This window comes from Furipterus horrens, unplaced genomic scaffold (genome assembly GCF_987537825.1).
Source record: "Furipterus horrens unplaced genomic scaffold, mFurHor1.1.pri manual_scaffold_1, whole genome shotgun sequence".
NCBI lineage: Eukaryota > Metazoa > Chordata > Mammalia > Chiroptera > Furipteridae > Furipterus > Furipterus horrens.
The window spans coordinates 134,068,140-134,085,031 of record NW_028327171.1 but is presented as its reverse complement, the minus strand read 5'-3'; the positions used below and the strand labels follow the sequence as shown (position 1 = coordinate 134,085,031).

Here is a 16,892-nt window from a genome sequence, read left to right as displayed (position 1 = left end):
TTATGTTCTGTACTATTTTTTAAAACACAAATCTGATTTTATCACACCCATGCTTAAAATTTAAATTGTCTATAAGAATTCCAGATAATGTCCAAACTTCTTAGAATAGCATAAATCTCTTCATAAGCTGGCTCCTGCTTATTTCTCTAACTTTACTTCTTACCACTCCCCCATAAGTTCATTATGCATCCCAAATGTCACAAGCTCCCTGTCTATAATTCAGTTAATTAAAATGTGTTCTCACACTGCTAAGCTTCTGCCCTAAACTACCTATAAGATACTTCTACCCTATGCTTAATTGGAAACACCTGATATACCAAATCTTACCTCCTCTGACCACTTAGAATAAGACCTCCTATTCTTTAGCTGCACAATACCCTGTGCTTATTTCTTATTAAAAAATGTTCACATACTTGATTCCCCTGTTCAAAGTCCTCTGATTTAACTAAACTTGTCTTGTTTACCTTAATGTTATTAGAAGTTGACATGAAACTTGGTATATAATAAGCCCTAAAAAAGGATTTACTGAGTTAATGATACACTCATCTATTATCATTCATTCAATAAATATTTATGCATTTATTTTGTGGCAGCCACTATTCAGTGTGTTTAAGCAATGCACAGCACAGAGAGCTTACTTGGAGAATGGTAACTGCCATGAGGACAATAACATGGGGTAATGAACGAGAAAGAGTGGGAAGAAGGGGGATTCCTGATACAGTCATCAGAGAAAGACCCTGAGGCATGCATGATATTTGAACTGAAAACAGTGTTGATCAAAACGCACTTATGTCCAGGGCTAGGGGAAGAGCATTTCGGGGGAAAGGAGCAGCAAATGCAAGGCTGAACACGATGCTTCAAAATGAGGCCATGTCTAGAGGAAGGTAACGGAAGCAGTGGAAGGTAGGTTATGAATTCACAAAGTTGCAAAACAACAGACTGTGAAGGCGAGGCCATCCTGATTATTCCTTCAGATAAAGGGTGGTCCACTTCCACAGCCCTCATTGTCTCAGGACTCACAACCTCCCTTGCTCATTTTTCCTTTGGGAAGAATGAATGACATCAAACTCATGACTTTGGGAAAAGGAAGTGAACATATGTGGCCCCTCTTTCCCCCTTTGCTTCTTTCTTTGGGATCCATCTGCTCAGAGGATGCACATAGTCTGATCTGTTCACAGCCATACTAATTCAAGTTTTTAGGTATACATCATGGTTGTGACCAGGTGGTTAAGTGTGTCCAGTTCTGAGGTTGAGAATCAGCTGGTATTTTGAGCTCTCACTGCTGTGACTAATTTTCAATTGTTTCTAAATTCGGGTTGTGGGAATAGGTATGTGGAAAAGTTAAACTTCGTCAATGTCTAAGATGATGTGTGAGCTTATTAATCACATGCCTTTATTTTCTTTATTAAAATAAAACTTTTATGGCTTGCTCTCGAGTACTCTTGTATCCTACAACTTATGAAATAGAAGAAAAGGAGGGACTTAACATATATTGAGTCACTATTGCTCTACATGTAGGATAAGTAAACCCTAGGGAGTAAGTTGTCTCACAAATGCTCTCTCATATCTATGTTAAAGAGGAGTACCTGTACATACAGTCTCAGAGAGGTAAACTACATGCAAACACCAGGAGTCCACTGTAGATATGTTAGCTCCTCTAGATCAAGCTCTTTCTACCACACATGAGTGAACCAGTGCAAAATTCAAAACAGAATATATTTAAGTGCTATACTGAATTTAAACAAAGCTGAGTTTAAAAAGTGTTGTGGTCGTTCAGTGATTGGGAAGAATATTGCTGCCTCAAGTAAGAAATGAGCACACTTCCCACAGAATTTATTGCATCCATGCAGTCTACACTCCTACTTTGGTTATCATTCTTAAAGCTTCTTAAAAAAGCATACTTTAGTATCAGGGCAAATTAAATAAACTTGGAAAGATCTCAAACGGCAGAGAACCTATCATTCTGGCATACCAATTTTGGAGTATTTTATTCCATATCATTGAAAACATGTCATTCAGTAGACCTTCTATCTGAACCATTTCCATGTAGTGACTTAATTTTGAAGGAACTTCAAGAGGTAGATGGTGAAGGTCAGAAGGGTGGTGCTGGGTGGAGGGAGGCAAAGGGAAGGAAAATGGGAGGCATCTGTAACAATGTCAACAATAAAAATAAATAAATTTTAAAAAGAGATTAGCAGAATATCCAGTGATAACTTTTCTATTAGGAAACACTCAAAAGTTATTTGTTTAAACCTGTGGACTCTACTTCATTTTGAGCATAAACTTACTATCTTCTTTATTTGTTACATAAATTATTTGATATTTTTATAAAACCTGAATTTCCAAATTGACATATTAAGATCCCAACCTTTAGCTCTACCTCTAACTCTAGGCCCTCTAGTCTTTGTTATAGTAACACAAATTAAATAGTTTATAAATCTACCATCATACTAATGAATCTAATGAGTAAAACCCTCCTAAAATTACATCTAATTTAGAATCATATTAAAATGCAACCTAGGTCAAGGAAGTAAAAAATAATGTATTCTTTTTAATTGTGGAAAATTATTTAATAAAGTAACACCCTGCTAAATCAAAACTTATTTATTTTAGTTCTTCATAGGAAGTACATTGAAAGTCTGAAAATAAACTTCTAATTGGAATAGGAACCTTGGTTTCTGAAAGACAACTCATTTACCTCTATAAGCAAATAAGGATTATATTGTGCTGCACTGTATTGTGTGCAGAGATGCTACAGATATGAGAAAGAAATCAGCCAGAAGTAAGAACATTTTGAAAAGAAAGAACATTCACATCCAAAGAAATACATATTTTTGCCACTCAGGCTAATAATAAATCATTATAAATATCCATGTGAGCCATAGGATTTATTTTTGGTAATGTAGCCTGACTGTTGAATAAAGAAGATTAATAGTGATTTAAAGGAACTATTAGATGAAAACTAAGAATACATAACAGTGGATTTCAGGTGTAAAGGACAGAACTTCATGCATTAAATCAACATTTGTTTATTTTGTTTGCTTTTTTGTTTATTTGATTTTTTTTTTGATATGCTAGTTTATTTTATAAGACAACCAAGACAACACTATTTATGATAGAGTATTCCTAGGAACGATAGCCTAGGCATTTTAATAAGAATTCATGTACACAGAAACTGCATATTTTGTTTGTTTAAAGTAAAATATCTAGCCCAGATCATGCTCAAGCTGAGTCCTTTCTCTCTCCTCCAAGTTTCTATTCTACATGAAGATGTGATTCTACTGCATTTATATTCCCTGGAGCTTCATTTCCTTTCCTATATTTCCACCTTATTTACAAACTAAAGCTCTAGAGTAGTTTTGGCATTGGAAATAAGGAGGTAGGCTTTGGCCCTTCTCTGCCTTTACGTCAGCACTTAGTAGGACTGGTGGAAATATGAGGAAGGAAATTAGTTATATCTGAATTCCTGTCAAACACCTGAGGTTAGATGTATTGGAGAGGTCAGTTTCAGTGGTGAACAACCAGCCTATCTGAAGGGAATGCTGCCATACTCAGTCCCCGCTGCCTTCTACACACTGCCCCCTTTCCCTTCTAGATGGACCTTGATGTTAAGGGAGCTGTTCTAAAAGCTGCTCACTGGGTGATTGAGCGACCTGGCACAAACCAGGCCACTGGACTCTCTTACTTGGTAAGTTGAATAAACAGCCTGAAAGGAAGTTTCTGTCAGTGATGGTTGCTTGACTTAAGTTTGTAGAATGGGGACTGGGGCAGCAATTCTTGAGTTCTATATCTGTTAGTCATGAACATGCAGAGACTCAGAGCAAGCCCCTTAGAAAGCAGAAGACAGCGTGTATGCACAGACAAGCAGAGGCAGGGGTGGAGGGGGGAGCATACTGGCTATCTGAGTTGAAAAGGTGACTGTCAGATTTGTTTGCATTTCTAGTTCCCATATCACCCAAGTGAATTTTTGGACATCTATAAGAACTCCTATTGTGTCCTTACTCTGACCAGTGTGGCTCAGTTGACTGGGCATCATCCTGCAAAAGCAAAAGGTTGCAGGTTCAATTCCTGGTCAGGGTACATGCCTGGGTTGTAGGCCTGGTCCCCAGTTGGGGTGTGTGAGAGAGGCAATCGATCAATGTGTCTCTTTCACATTGCTATTATTCTCTTTCTCCTTCTTTCCCCTATCTCTAAATATAAATAAAATCTTTATAAAAAAGAATTCTGTTACAACATCCCAACAAGACTTTTTTAAATCTAATTGAATAGATTCAGTTAGAACAATAAAGTAGATGCAAATTACGTGTTTCTTAAAGAACCCTTTGGCTCATAGTTAAATCAAATGTTTCCATAGTCCAGTGGTTCACAAACTTTAACATGTCTTAGAATTACTAAAGCAGTTACTGAAGGCCCTAGTCATGACTTCAAAATCAGAGTCTCTTAGGGTTTTAAAAAACATCCCAGGGAATTCTGAGTTGTAAATTCATGGGCTACACTTTTATAAACCTGTTCAATCTAGGCCATTGAAAGACTGCACATGACCATAATTTTCCATTTTAACATTATACTCTAGAATGAGATATCACTTCACACTTGCCAGAATGACCACCATCAATAAAACAACAAACAACAAGTGCTGGCGAGGATGTGGAGAAAAGGGAACCCTACTGCTCTGTTGGTGGGAATGCAGACTGGTGCAGCCACTGTGGAAAACAATATGACGTTTCCTCAAAAAATTAAAAATATAACTGCCTTTTGACCCAGTGATTCCACTTCTGGGAATATATCCTAAGAATCCCAGAACACAAATTCAGTAGAATATACGCACCCCTATGTTCATAGCAGTATTATTATCAATAGCCAAGATCTGGAAACAGTCTAAGTGCCCATTAGTAGATGAGTAGATAAGAAAAACTGTGGTACATTTACACAATGGAATACTATGCAGCAGAAAGAAAGAAGGAACTCCTACCTTTTATGACAACATGGATGGAACTGGAGAAAATAATGCTAAGGGAAATAAGCTAGTCAGTGAAAGACAGATACCATACGATCTCACTTATATGTGGAATCTAATGAACAAAATAAATTAATGAGCAAAATAGAACCAGAGGCACAGAAACATGGAACAGGCTGATAGCTGTCATAAGGGAGAAGGGAGGGGGAACTGGATAAGAGGAGGTGACGGGATTAGCCAAAGAACATATACGCATGACCCATGGACTAGGACAATGGTGTGGGAATTGCTTGAAGGAGTGGGGAGGGCAAGGTGGAGGGGGAAAAAGGGGAAAATTGGGACAACTGCAATAGCATAAACAATAAAATACATATTAAAAATTGTTGTCAAGTGTTTCCAAATCAACACTAGGGCTTTGTCAGTTTACTCTCCCTCCATCTGTATACTGTCACCTAATCCCATGGTATTATCACTTAATTAAATATTTTTTTCCATTGTGATGGAGGAAAACCATCATTATTTTTTGTTATAATTAGAAATTTCCCTGATCAGTATGGAAGAGAAGCCCTTTACCATTTATATATTGGCTATTGGTATTTTTTGATCTGTTAATTTGCCTTTTTTTTTTTTTAATTTGCCTTTTTAAATGATCATGTCATCCTTTTCTACTGAGTTGCTTTATTCTTTCTGGATTGCCATGATTCATTTTCTATTGAGGATATATATCTTTTTAAAAATAATATAAAATATTGGGTTTCATAAAAAATAAACAATGAAACTCCTTTTCCATTTCCTATAGCTATAGTACCTCAGTTGCAGTCCTCTTGAAATGTGAAGTTCCAGTAAGAAATGTCTTTTATAAATTAGTGATCAAATAGCCTTTGCTTCCCACAAGATACTCCTAAGATTTCATTAAAAGTAATGATAAACTGACTTCATTAATAATAACAAAAAATAAGTGAATGAATTAATTGAGTACAGAAATAAATAAAAGGAATGGAACATGTTTCCCTTTGAACCACATTTATCAGGAAACCAGAAAAAATCATATTCTAAGTCTAACTTATTCTATCTCCAGCATCATCATGTGTGTTCTTGTGGTAAGCCACATGAACCACTTATGAAAGAAATTTATCTGTAAAGGCAGATCAACTTTTCTAGCAGTTTGTTAGGTGCGCTTAAACATGCGGGTTTTAACCGGCATCTGACACAGATTTACTGAATTCTAGTCTATTCTCTTTTCTGTTTACACCTGCTCCCAGGCACTTCATAAGCAGCCTTGCCTCACTCTACTCTCTGAACAATTTTGCAGCAATTATGGCTTTTTTATTGTGTTATGTAATTGTATAATATGTAACGTACTCACATATTGTGTTTACTTGTTTTATCTGTTTGGAATTTAAACTCTGTGAGAGCTGGAATCTTTGTTTTTAAACCAGCTCATGCTGAGTGACGGACTATAATAGCCCTGGATATGTGGCAAGTACTAAAATATTTGTTGAATAATTATCATGCCAGAGAAGGAAAACTCTGACTCCAAAAAACCTCTGCTGCCTTGCGGCATACCTCTTCAGGGGAAAGGCTAAGGGAGTAAACCCCGACAGAAAATCCGGAGCCGGAGTCCCTAAGGCGGTTTGACGTTGTAGTCAACACCGGCAACTCCTGCGGCGCACCTGAAGCCAAGCTGTATTGACTCCGTCTTTCCCTTGGACCCTTCAGCTGCGAAGAGAGGGGGGGTCTGCTGCATGGGCAACAGCAGACCCTCCATATCACCCTGCCCAGGCTCTGTAGCTTCAGCTTCACTGGAGAGGACACTCCAGCGTCATCACAAGATGTCGATTCAACACGGGAGGAGACAGATACCGTGTCACTCCCGAGTTGGACTGCACAGCCATTTTCGGCGGTGCAGATAGACTCTTAAGAAGCTACACCATCGTCTCTCGAGACGGACGGCTGCCGACGACGATGAGTCTGTATTAAGTTTATTACTAAGCACTTTTGGGAATGAAAACTGAAAAGGTTCCATGCCTCAGGGACTTCACATTCCTTCAGAAAAGAAACAAAACACATTTAACATTAGCTAAAATGCCAACCATTCATACAGGATTACGGGACTCCAAAGTGAGAAGTAGTTATTTCCAGCAGGGGGATCAAAATAAAGTCTATGGAGGAAGAAAGGATTTACATCTTGTAAAATGGTCAAACAGTAGAGAATAGAGAAAGATATTCTAAACAGAGGGTGATTCTTACTTTCCTTACTACCTCCCCTCATAGCATCCTTAGTTTCTGCAAGCACACACCACGTTTTTTAACTGCATATTTATTTGGGTAATTATGTATTCAATTGTCCTATCTTCCTCCTCTAGACTGTACTCTCCATAATGAAGGGATGTGTAAATCAGTCATCACTCTACGTGTATACACACAGCACTTAACAAAGATCCTGTAATGCACTGGTTGTTCAGCAAATGCTTACTCCTGAATGAGTAGTCAAGACTCTAGGATTCTTAAGGCTTTGCCATTTATTAGTTTTGCAATCTTGAGCTTTCTCTCTAAGCTTCTATATCCTCATATGTAACATGGGGTTGTAATAATTCTTTTCATATAGGGTTGAGGTAAGATATAGGATAATGCAAGTCAGTAAGTTACAACAATTACTAATGTGGTAGAAAGAGGTAGTGAGATGAAGCCAAGTCATGTTGAAGTTATTATATAACCTGTTACTGAAAAGAGTTTGAACTTGTCCATCTCTGTTTTCTATAGAACTATACAGGTCACCAGATAAGGCAATGTAGCAAGTTTAATTTAAACTAATTATCTTGACCCGGGCTTTGCCTCTATTGGACCATGTGACCAGGAGTACTTCCCTTGAAGATCCATTTACAGAGGACTAATAGAATGGCTATTCATTTGTCATCAAACTGTCCTGATAGTCAATGAGACAGCACACATGAAAGCAATGTGTGACAGGTCTGTAACATGCAGAGCCTCTGTCACAGGTTTGAGAGTACCAGTCTTCAAATCCTGTTTTTAAAATTAATTATTTTAAAATTATAGTGCACATACAATATTTTATTAGTTTCAGGAGTACAACACAGTGACTCAACATTCATAAGCCTTACAAAGTGAAAACCGCAACAAGCCTAGTAACCATCTGCCACTGTACAAAGTTATTACAATATATTGACTATATTCCCAGGCTGTGCCAGGCTTCAGATTTTTGAATTGATAATAAACAAACAAGATGAGTTGTGCTTATGAATATGAGAAATAATTTGTTGTGGGATGAAAACAGGCAGGCCCCGAAGTCAGAGAAATCTGAATCCCAACCCTGGCTTTGCCTCTGACATGGTGGATGAACCTACATCAGTAATTCCATCTTTTTGAACTATGTGTCCCTCACCTGTTAGTCATAAACAATTAGACCCACCTCCTGGAGCCATTGTAGGAAGTAAAGAAGAATCCCAATTGGTGATACTGTGAACTCCAGGTTCCTATAAATGTACATCAATCTCTGGCCCAGAAGGAAGAGGAAGTAAGAAGCATGGGGGAGTGTATGGACTGAGAATGTTTCTCTATCACCTATTACTTGCACTAACATTTGCTGTGAAGGAGGAGTGTAGGTAATGCCAACTAACAGTTCTGACCTCTGAGTAGCAGTTCTTATAAGTGGTATTCTTCCATATCTGGATGTGGTCATAAGGGTCTAAAAATTTTTTTCTTTCTTTTTTTTTTTTTTTTGCCAAATCAAATCCTTTCCTACTGGGTTTTAGTAGAGACAGGAAGAAGGGAAAACATGCGCACACACACACACACACACACACACACACACACACATTGGAGGAAACACTTAAAAGAAATTAAAGGAATTTTATCTATCTGTTTTCCCTCTCTGAATCAAGAAAAATGTCTTTTATGAATTTTATTAGCAGAATGCCTCAATTTGGCAGGTGTATGACTATGAAATGTAATCTCTAAAAGTCCAAGTGTTTGTTATTCCTCCTACTAAATTTTCAGAAATATTTAATAAGTACTAGGACTATGTAGGGATCTATGAGCTTAGGAGGAATGTCACCCCAGTAGGACTTGTAAAATTAAAGACACCTATATTTTGTACTACGGGGTTTGGGCTTGGGACATATATAAGGTCTGTCCAGAAAGTATCCAGCCATGTATTATGAGAAGGAGACATTTACTGAAGAAGATACAAGAAACACTGTACATAGGACAATTATGCCTCAGTACCCTTCAAAGAAGGCACTTTGAGACCTCACACAGTCCCCCCTTTCACAGGTGATTTTAGTTTTGGGAAAAGCCAGAAATTGCAGGGAAGCAAATCTGGGCTGTAGGGGGGCTGAGTCACTTGGATGATTTAATGTTTCACCAAAACACTTCATGAGACATGATGCATGTGTGGGCACATTGTTGTGATTAAGCTGCCAATCACCAGTTGCCCATAGCTGTGGCCTTCTGAGTCATCTGAATAGTTTTTGAAGAGGAATGTCTGAGCTTAAGGCAAAATTTGATGCAGATTGGTTGCTCTCCTCACACAGTCATTTTGAATGCAATGGCCACACAGTACACACGTCTACCGCCCCCACTGACTAGTGCAGTGAAGTTGTCATTGTTCACACATGTGCATTCCAGTCCACTCTCCTTGGCTGCCAGGTCACATCAATGTGCGCAAACCATTCTTGTTACATTAACAATGGCTGGACTTTCTCTGGACAAACCTCACATGTGAGAGATACATCTTATTTCATTTTTCAAAGAATTTTAGGAATAGATAACAGCCAGAATTTATAGACTTTGTAACTGAGACTTAGGTAAAGTTACTTTCTGAAGGAAAGCCTAGATTATTATATTTTCTTCAATGCTATTTTGAGGGCCAGTGTCCAGGCCCAAAATCTTAACTGCTCAAGAGCAGTAGACTCCTCATTATTTGGTAGTAAGTTAGTACCTCATCCTTTACTTCCCAAGTTGACAAAAGTACAGATGAGTCTAAGGGGAGAAAGAATGAATCATGTGTTATAAGGGGTAAATAAAGAGAAAGGGTGGTGGCCATATGATTTTGAGTAAGAGAAATTCTCAAGTACAGAAGAGGATATTTTTGACCTATTTGAAATTCTGAATGACCAATATCTTTTTCCCTGACTGGCCTTCATCTAGCATGTAACCCACTAATTTCATTTCATCTAAATAGAAACAAAATATTTAGGAATCAGAACTTGCTGTGGGAAATATATAGAATTCACTTATTCATTCATTCAAAAATTACTGAATGACTTCCATGTGACAGACAGTGTGCTATGCATTAGAAGGTCATTAAAGAAACCAGAAGACTCCCGCCCTTTAGATCCTATAACCTGATTAAAGAATATGCACATGGAAACAAGTGCCGTAATATCAGCACATGCAAGACTAGATACTGTAGGACACTAACTCAATAAAAGAGAAGTTCTCTAGTCTTAAGGAGCTTATATATTATTATTATTAACAACAACAACAACAAATTCCCATGTACCTGACATTCTCCTGTGTGTTCTATTCTCACTTAATCCTTATAGCCACTCTATGAAATAGGTGCTAATATTATCTCATTTTGGAAAGGAGGAAATTGCAATAGAGCAAGTTTAACAGGAATCTAAATTGATTTGTATGACAAAAAGGGTATCTGAACCAAGGGAGTCTGACTTGAGAGCCCATGATCCTAACCACTATACCAGGCACTGATGTGGTTGTGGGAGGACCTGAGAACCTTACTTACCTATTTACCTATGCTACCATCTTGACCAGAACCCTGGAGAGATTTAATATTGCAAAATTCCCCTAAACATAAAGAGATCCTGACTAACATGCTGAAGTGACTCTTGGACATCTACACATTGGAAAAACTCCACAGATCTGAGAACCTTTAAATTAACAAGCTGTTGCTATTATTAAGCAAAGAACATTGGATACTTCAGGAGGGTATTTGCTTTATAGGCTAAGGGAAGAATAGGAAAAATAGCAAAAAATGTTCCAAAGAATGGTTCTTGATTATGTAGCTAATATAGTACAGGGACTTAAAAACTAGAGAGACCATAACAGGACCACAACTTGACAACCATCTGGTTTGCTAAGAAGAACGTGGGACTACCATTAATCTTTTCAGAAGAAACTCAGGTGAGGAGGAGTAAGAAGCCAGGAAGTGTGGCTAGCTACTAGCTAGAGAGTGTTCATGGCTTGGGTAATTTTAAGTTGTAAGGATTTAGCTCATGAACCCAGCCAGGGCCAAATGTAAAATATGATAAAAATCACCCATTGCTAAGATACCGATCACTCCTGGTGCACTCCGCCCCCCTGGAATTACCTTGGTTGTCTGAGAGGTTTGATAGATTTGGTTTGGAATTCACATAAACTATTAAATCATATAGTATTGGTGCATTTTAGAGATCTCCAGGTGATTCCATTATGCAGCAAATTTAGAGACCATGGATGTAAACTCTTCTCGACATTGATGACCCAGCCTAAAACTGCGGCTATTGAAAAAAGAGAGACAGTTCATCCATCCTCATTAGTTGAGGTTGCCACCTGCTCAGGGCTGTCCCTCTCTGATTTCTCAGTTTAGGTTAAACCACTTCTTTCCCACCTCATACCCTGCCACACCTATGTTCCCACCTGCTGGCCTGTCCCTAGTCCATGATTCTTACTTCACAACTTTAACCACTCAGTGCCTTGTTCAAAAATTTCTAATGAACTCCCACCCATACACACTAAACTACATACAGGTATCACCTGGGAGCCTGTCAAAAGATATAATTTCTTGGTCTGTCCAGATCTATTGACTTAGACTATATTTTAATAAGACTCCCAGGGGATCTATATAAGCAGTTAAGTTTGATAAGTACTGCCTTAGAACACTATTTTTCAAAGTATTTTTTGAAGGACACTCTCAAGGACAGAGAATCTACTGCCTTGATTCAAAGCCACACCTGTCTCTCTCTCTTTACAGGACATATGTCCATTCAAAAAAATATTTATTGAGTGACAACTATGCCCCACATTACACTGGGGTTAGAGAATCCAGTAGCGAACACAACAGAATTGGTTCCCACATTTATAGTCTTACAATCAGCAAGGGCAATGTTAACAAGGAAAGAAAAGTAAGGGAGTGTCGTGAAGGAAATACGTGGTATGCTGTGGGACGACCTATTTAGTGAAGTGGAAGGGGGTGGGTCTAATGCAGTTTTGGAGAGGAGAGCAGCATTCCTGAGGGAAGACTGTTATAGCAGGTCCTTCTGATGTACAGATTAAGGGCTCAGAAAGGAGGAGCAGCTAAACACAGAGCCAGCAGATGAAAAGGCTTGGAAGAACTAGAAAAATGCTTGCCCTGCGCCTATTTCATGCAAGGCATTGCTCCAACTGCTTTCCTTATATTTAGGTGCTTTACAGATGAGGAAACTAAGGCAGAGAAAGATTATATAATGTACCTACTCTGGAATTCAACTCTGGCTATCTGGCTCCATTATCTATGTTCTTAGCCAATATACTCTGCCTCATTTGAGCTCTAAAGAATATAATGCATTCAAGAAGCTAAGGAAACACACCATATATCCAGAGTTCAAGCAGTGTTTGCTCACGCATCTATGGTCTTTTTTTATTATAAATGGAAAATGCATCGCCATTTAGCAGCAGCTTTTTACAACTCAAACTTTTAAGAAACATTCCATAGTTACTGAATCAGAATTTCTGGCCATGGAACTGAAAATATGCATTTTAATAATGTTTTCAAGTGATTCAGAGGCAATAAAGAATGAGAACCGTAGGTTTAGAGGTACCATTTCCTCCAGTAAACTTCTTCTCACAGTCCCTCCAAGCCCCAAACAACCATGGTCACTCAGTAATATACAGAGGTGACCAAAAGTAGGTTTACAGTTGTTCATACGAAAAATATATAAAATAAATAATAATAAAGAATAAGCTCTATTTTGTGTACTCACAACTGTAAACCTACTTTTGCCCATCCTTGTACCAGGCCCCGAAGTATAACTAAACATGCAGGTAGATAGAATTAAAGTGGAAAGCTAGAAGAAATCTGAAAATTGAATCTTTGCTCCTCCTGGTCCCTTTGGTGCCAGACTGTGAAAGGAATTATCTAGGCTTGAAAAATTGGAGGCAAAAAGAGACCACAGAGGCTTAGAACTATTTTCATTTCAATGCCAACATTTAAATAACTCAGGGAGTTTCTGGGAAATGGAGTAAAATTTCAAATTGCTGGAAAAGCAATTATTTCACATGCCTCCATCCTTAGCCAGTGCTAGGAGACGATTCTTGGGCAGCAGAGGGGATTTTCTTTTAGGTAAATACATGCAATAGCAGGAGCTGAAGAAATCTCTGGCCACGAGGGTGCACCAGCTCAGTAAAACTAATATACCCTCATAAGTGTCAGGGGGCCTTGGCAGCTCCACCACCAATATCTGGCTGCCAATAGGGTATTCTTTGTAATGCAGTCTTTTCCTTTCTTGCGACCATTTAACAAAAGAATTATGCTAGTCTTTCACAGGGAAGAAACTAAAAGAAGTAGCTGAACCTCAAAACAATTCCAGCATCATAGATTATTTTTTCTCTGTGAATTTTCCCAATATTTATCTTTAAGAGCTGGAATGTTTTTCAGGTTCATTACTATTGAAATTCTTCCAAAAGCCAGTTTTGTAGATGCTGCCTTTCAAATAGTTCAAGATATACAAGGTGCCCCCCCCAAAATGTATACACACTTTAAATAATTAGAAAGTCAGTGTTTATTAAAATACATCTCATTTTCAAAATGTAATAGAATCTACAGACATTATTTAATTGTTTTGTCAATGCCTGTTTTCAAATTGATGTCTGTTCTGGCCCAGGCACTGCTGACAATGCAAAGCAATGTAATCGCAAACATCATGAAACAGTAAGATGGGGCACCCCCACTCTACACCATGATGTTAGAACCTACCTTGATAAGGTCTTGCCAAACAGGTGGATTGGACGAAGGGGTTTTGGAGAATACCCTGCATGTTCACCAGACCTCACACCACCAGACTTTTTTTATGGGGATACTTAAAAGACGAAGTCTACGCTATGAAACCTGCCAACAGTCTCTGAATTGAGAGCAGCCATTGAGTGAGAATGCACACAAATACCAAAGGAAATGTTTTGTGATGTTTGCAATTCCATTGCTTTGAGTTGTCAGCAGTACCTAAACCAGAACGGACGTCAGTTTGAAAACAGGCATTGACAAAACAATTAAATAATATCTGTAGATTCCACTACATTTTGAAAATGAAATGTATTTTAATAAACATGGACTTTATAATTATTTAAAGTGTGTATACATTTTGGGGGGGCATCTTTTAGATCAAAGTTTTTCTGTCCCACATTGTCTGGAAATGACATTCCCCTGACTACTCTGAAGAAATCCTATTCATTCAAATAACTTACTTCAGAACCTCATTCACAAAAGTAAGTCTTGGAGAATTTGTAGAAGAGATTGTTGCTTCCATCCCATGAAAGATCAGATAAACATTTCACTGAATTTTCAAAGCTCTTTTGTGTTTAATGTATTTATTTCTGATTCTATCCATAAGCAAAGCTCATCAGATGGTACTTTATTAATGCTGTGACAAAGGATCATTAAGAAGATGAAATCACATATTACACTCACTTTGTGCAGATACCCCACCACTGCAAACTAAGACACTGATGATGATAATATTCAACAGCTGTCACTATGCTTTTGGAAATCACTGAGAGGTGGTTCAAAACAGTAGTCAGAACTATGTCAATATTGGCCATATTGTCACGTCAATCCATGAAAATGTGTGACAATCAAAGAACATTTGGGGGATCCCAGAGTCAAAGGCCTGGAATTTTGCAAAGAAAGGTGTTAGTGCTCTCAATCTCTGTGATGGATTCCCTCTTTGCAGAGCTGCAGAACAACACTTTCTTCTCTCTTCCTCCAGGAAGTCAGTGCAGCAATGGTGAGGGCCATGCCCTGCTTAGGAGGACATGACTATCAAGGGAAGGCCTGAGATGTGTGGGTGAGACCCAGTTTACTCTGGGCACTGAGGTTAATATTATTTTCATCCTTCCTTTTCTTGAATGTGCCTTTTTTACTATGATAATAGTAAGATCTACAGGACTAAGGGTAAATGTGAGACTAGGGAAGAGGAACTAAAGTGTTAACTCCTGGTTTTAGGCTTAAATGAAGCTTTGGGGCTATAAGTATTTATATCTCCATGTGGACTAACTTATCAGGGAACTGCCATAATCATGGGAGGAAATACCTGTTCTAAGAAAAGAAAGAGGACCTTCTACCTAGGTGTTTCTGTGTGTTTATTAGGACTTGGTATTAAATTTCCTGGCTCATAGACCTCCAAATACAGGTGTACAAACCATAGCCATCAAAAGTAAAGAAATAAAAATCTTATATTGTCAATTTTGGTATCCGTTCAATGCTTTTAAAAGTATTGTCCACAGGTTTATATTTCTCAGTGACACAAGCATAGTGCTTAAAGCCCTATATATTCCAATGAAAATACCTGGATGCAGGCTGCAAGCACACAGGAACAACAAAGAAATTGTGATGGTGATGATGTTTTATAAGGAGCCACATGTAGATGGTTCAGAATGCCACCACAGGGTTAACACAAGAGAACTCCTGCAGTGCATGCCAGTGAAGTTACCGCACAGAGCAGAGGAACACGTTTTTCCTGCCTAGTTCTGAAGGATCTGGAAATCCAAGACTTAATTTACAATTTTACAAACCTTGTTCCCAGGGTGACATGAAAATGAAAAAGAAGGGGGCTTACCTTCCACAGTCTCTCACTTATTTAACAGTTGGGAAAACAATTAGGTATTAGGAAATGAAACACTAAGAAACAGCATTAACCTACCTGACCGGCACGGGCTCGGGCAGGGCGTCCACTCACTGAAAGCAGTCACAACACAGTCTTTTTTGCATGGTAGGAGACAGGGGCGCACTATTTCTGGCCGAGTAAAATCTGGACACCTGTTAATGTGAAGAGATGATATCACTGCCTGTTGGAGAAAGTAAGTGCTTTAACATAGAACTGGAGGATTTCAGAACAGAAAACATCACCCCGTTTTTGCTTTTTGTTTTGTTTTGTTCTGTTATTGTTTTAAATAGATGAGGCAAAACACACCCAAGAAGATGAAGATACTTGCCCAAAGGCTCATAGGTAGAGGCAGAGCAGAAGTAGACTTTGCTCCCTAGCCCCGGACACCAAAATCCTTTTCACTAGACCAGGAAATGAACAATCCCTGAAACGAACTAAAGACAATGTCAAGAAAGTGTCTCCCCATCAGCATCGATTCAAACACTTTATTTTTTCAGAATGAGCATATATATATATATATATATATATATATATATATATATATATCTTAGAAAAGTGTTTTATTCAGGGTAATATATTCAATCAGTGCTATCCTTCAAAAGGATAAGGAAAATATGAGGCAATATATAGATAAATTGGGAAAGAAAAATCATTGAAGATCACTTAAATATATTACATATCTTAGATTATTAACAGAATTTTACAATAGCTACATAATTGTCAGGTGTCTCCACAACATGCAAACACAGCGATTGCCCGGATTTCAAGTACTAAGAAAGAAGTAAGAAAAGAGATGATAATATTGGGGGAGAAGAAGAAAAACAGGTCATCTAAGAAGGGAGAAGAATCTGACTGATATTAGACCCCATCAATTTACATAGTTATAAAAACTAAACCATTTTACTAGTTTTAAATCTTTACAAAGAATACATAGACAAAACATGGATACTGAATTGGGCTGTAGAAATGAATGTACATATCATTCTCACCACCATAAGGTGAAGATGCAGCGGGCAAAGGACCAGAGATATGAGGGGAAGAGGAGAAAGTGGAGGCTT

The 16,892-nt window shown here is 38.1% G+C and overlaps 1 protein-coding gene across 1 annotated transcript in view; it reads right to left on the bottom strand.

Annotated features, from left to right (window-relative positions):
* THSD7B (thrombospondin type 1 domain containing 7B) overlaps positions 1 to 16,892 on the bottom strand; it is an 824,502-nt gene that overhangs the window by 404,355 nt on the left and 403,255 nt on the right. The window contains exon 9 of the mRNA XM_090267231.1: positions 15,871 to 15,986. Within this exon, the coding sequence (XP_090123357.1) occupies positions 15,871 to 15,986 (116 nt within the window). The remainder of the gene's footprint in view (positions 1 to 15,870; positions 15,987 to 16,892) is intronic.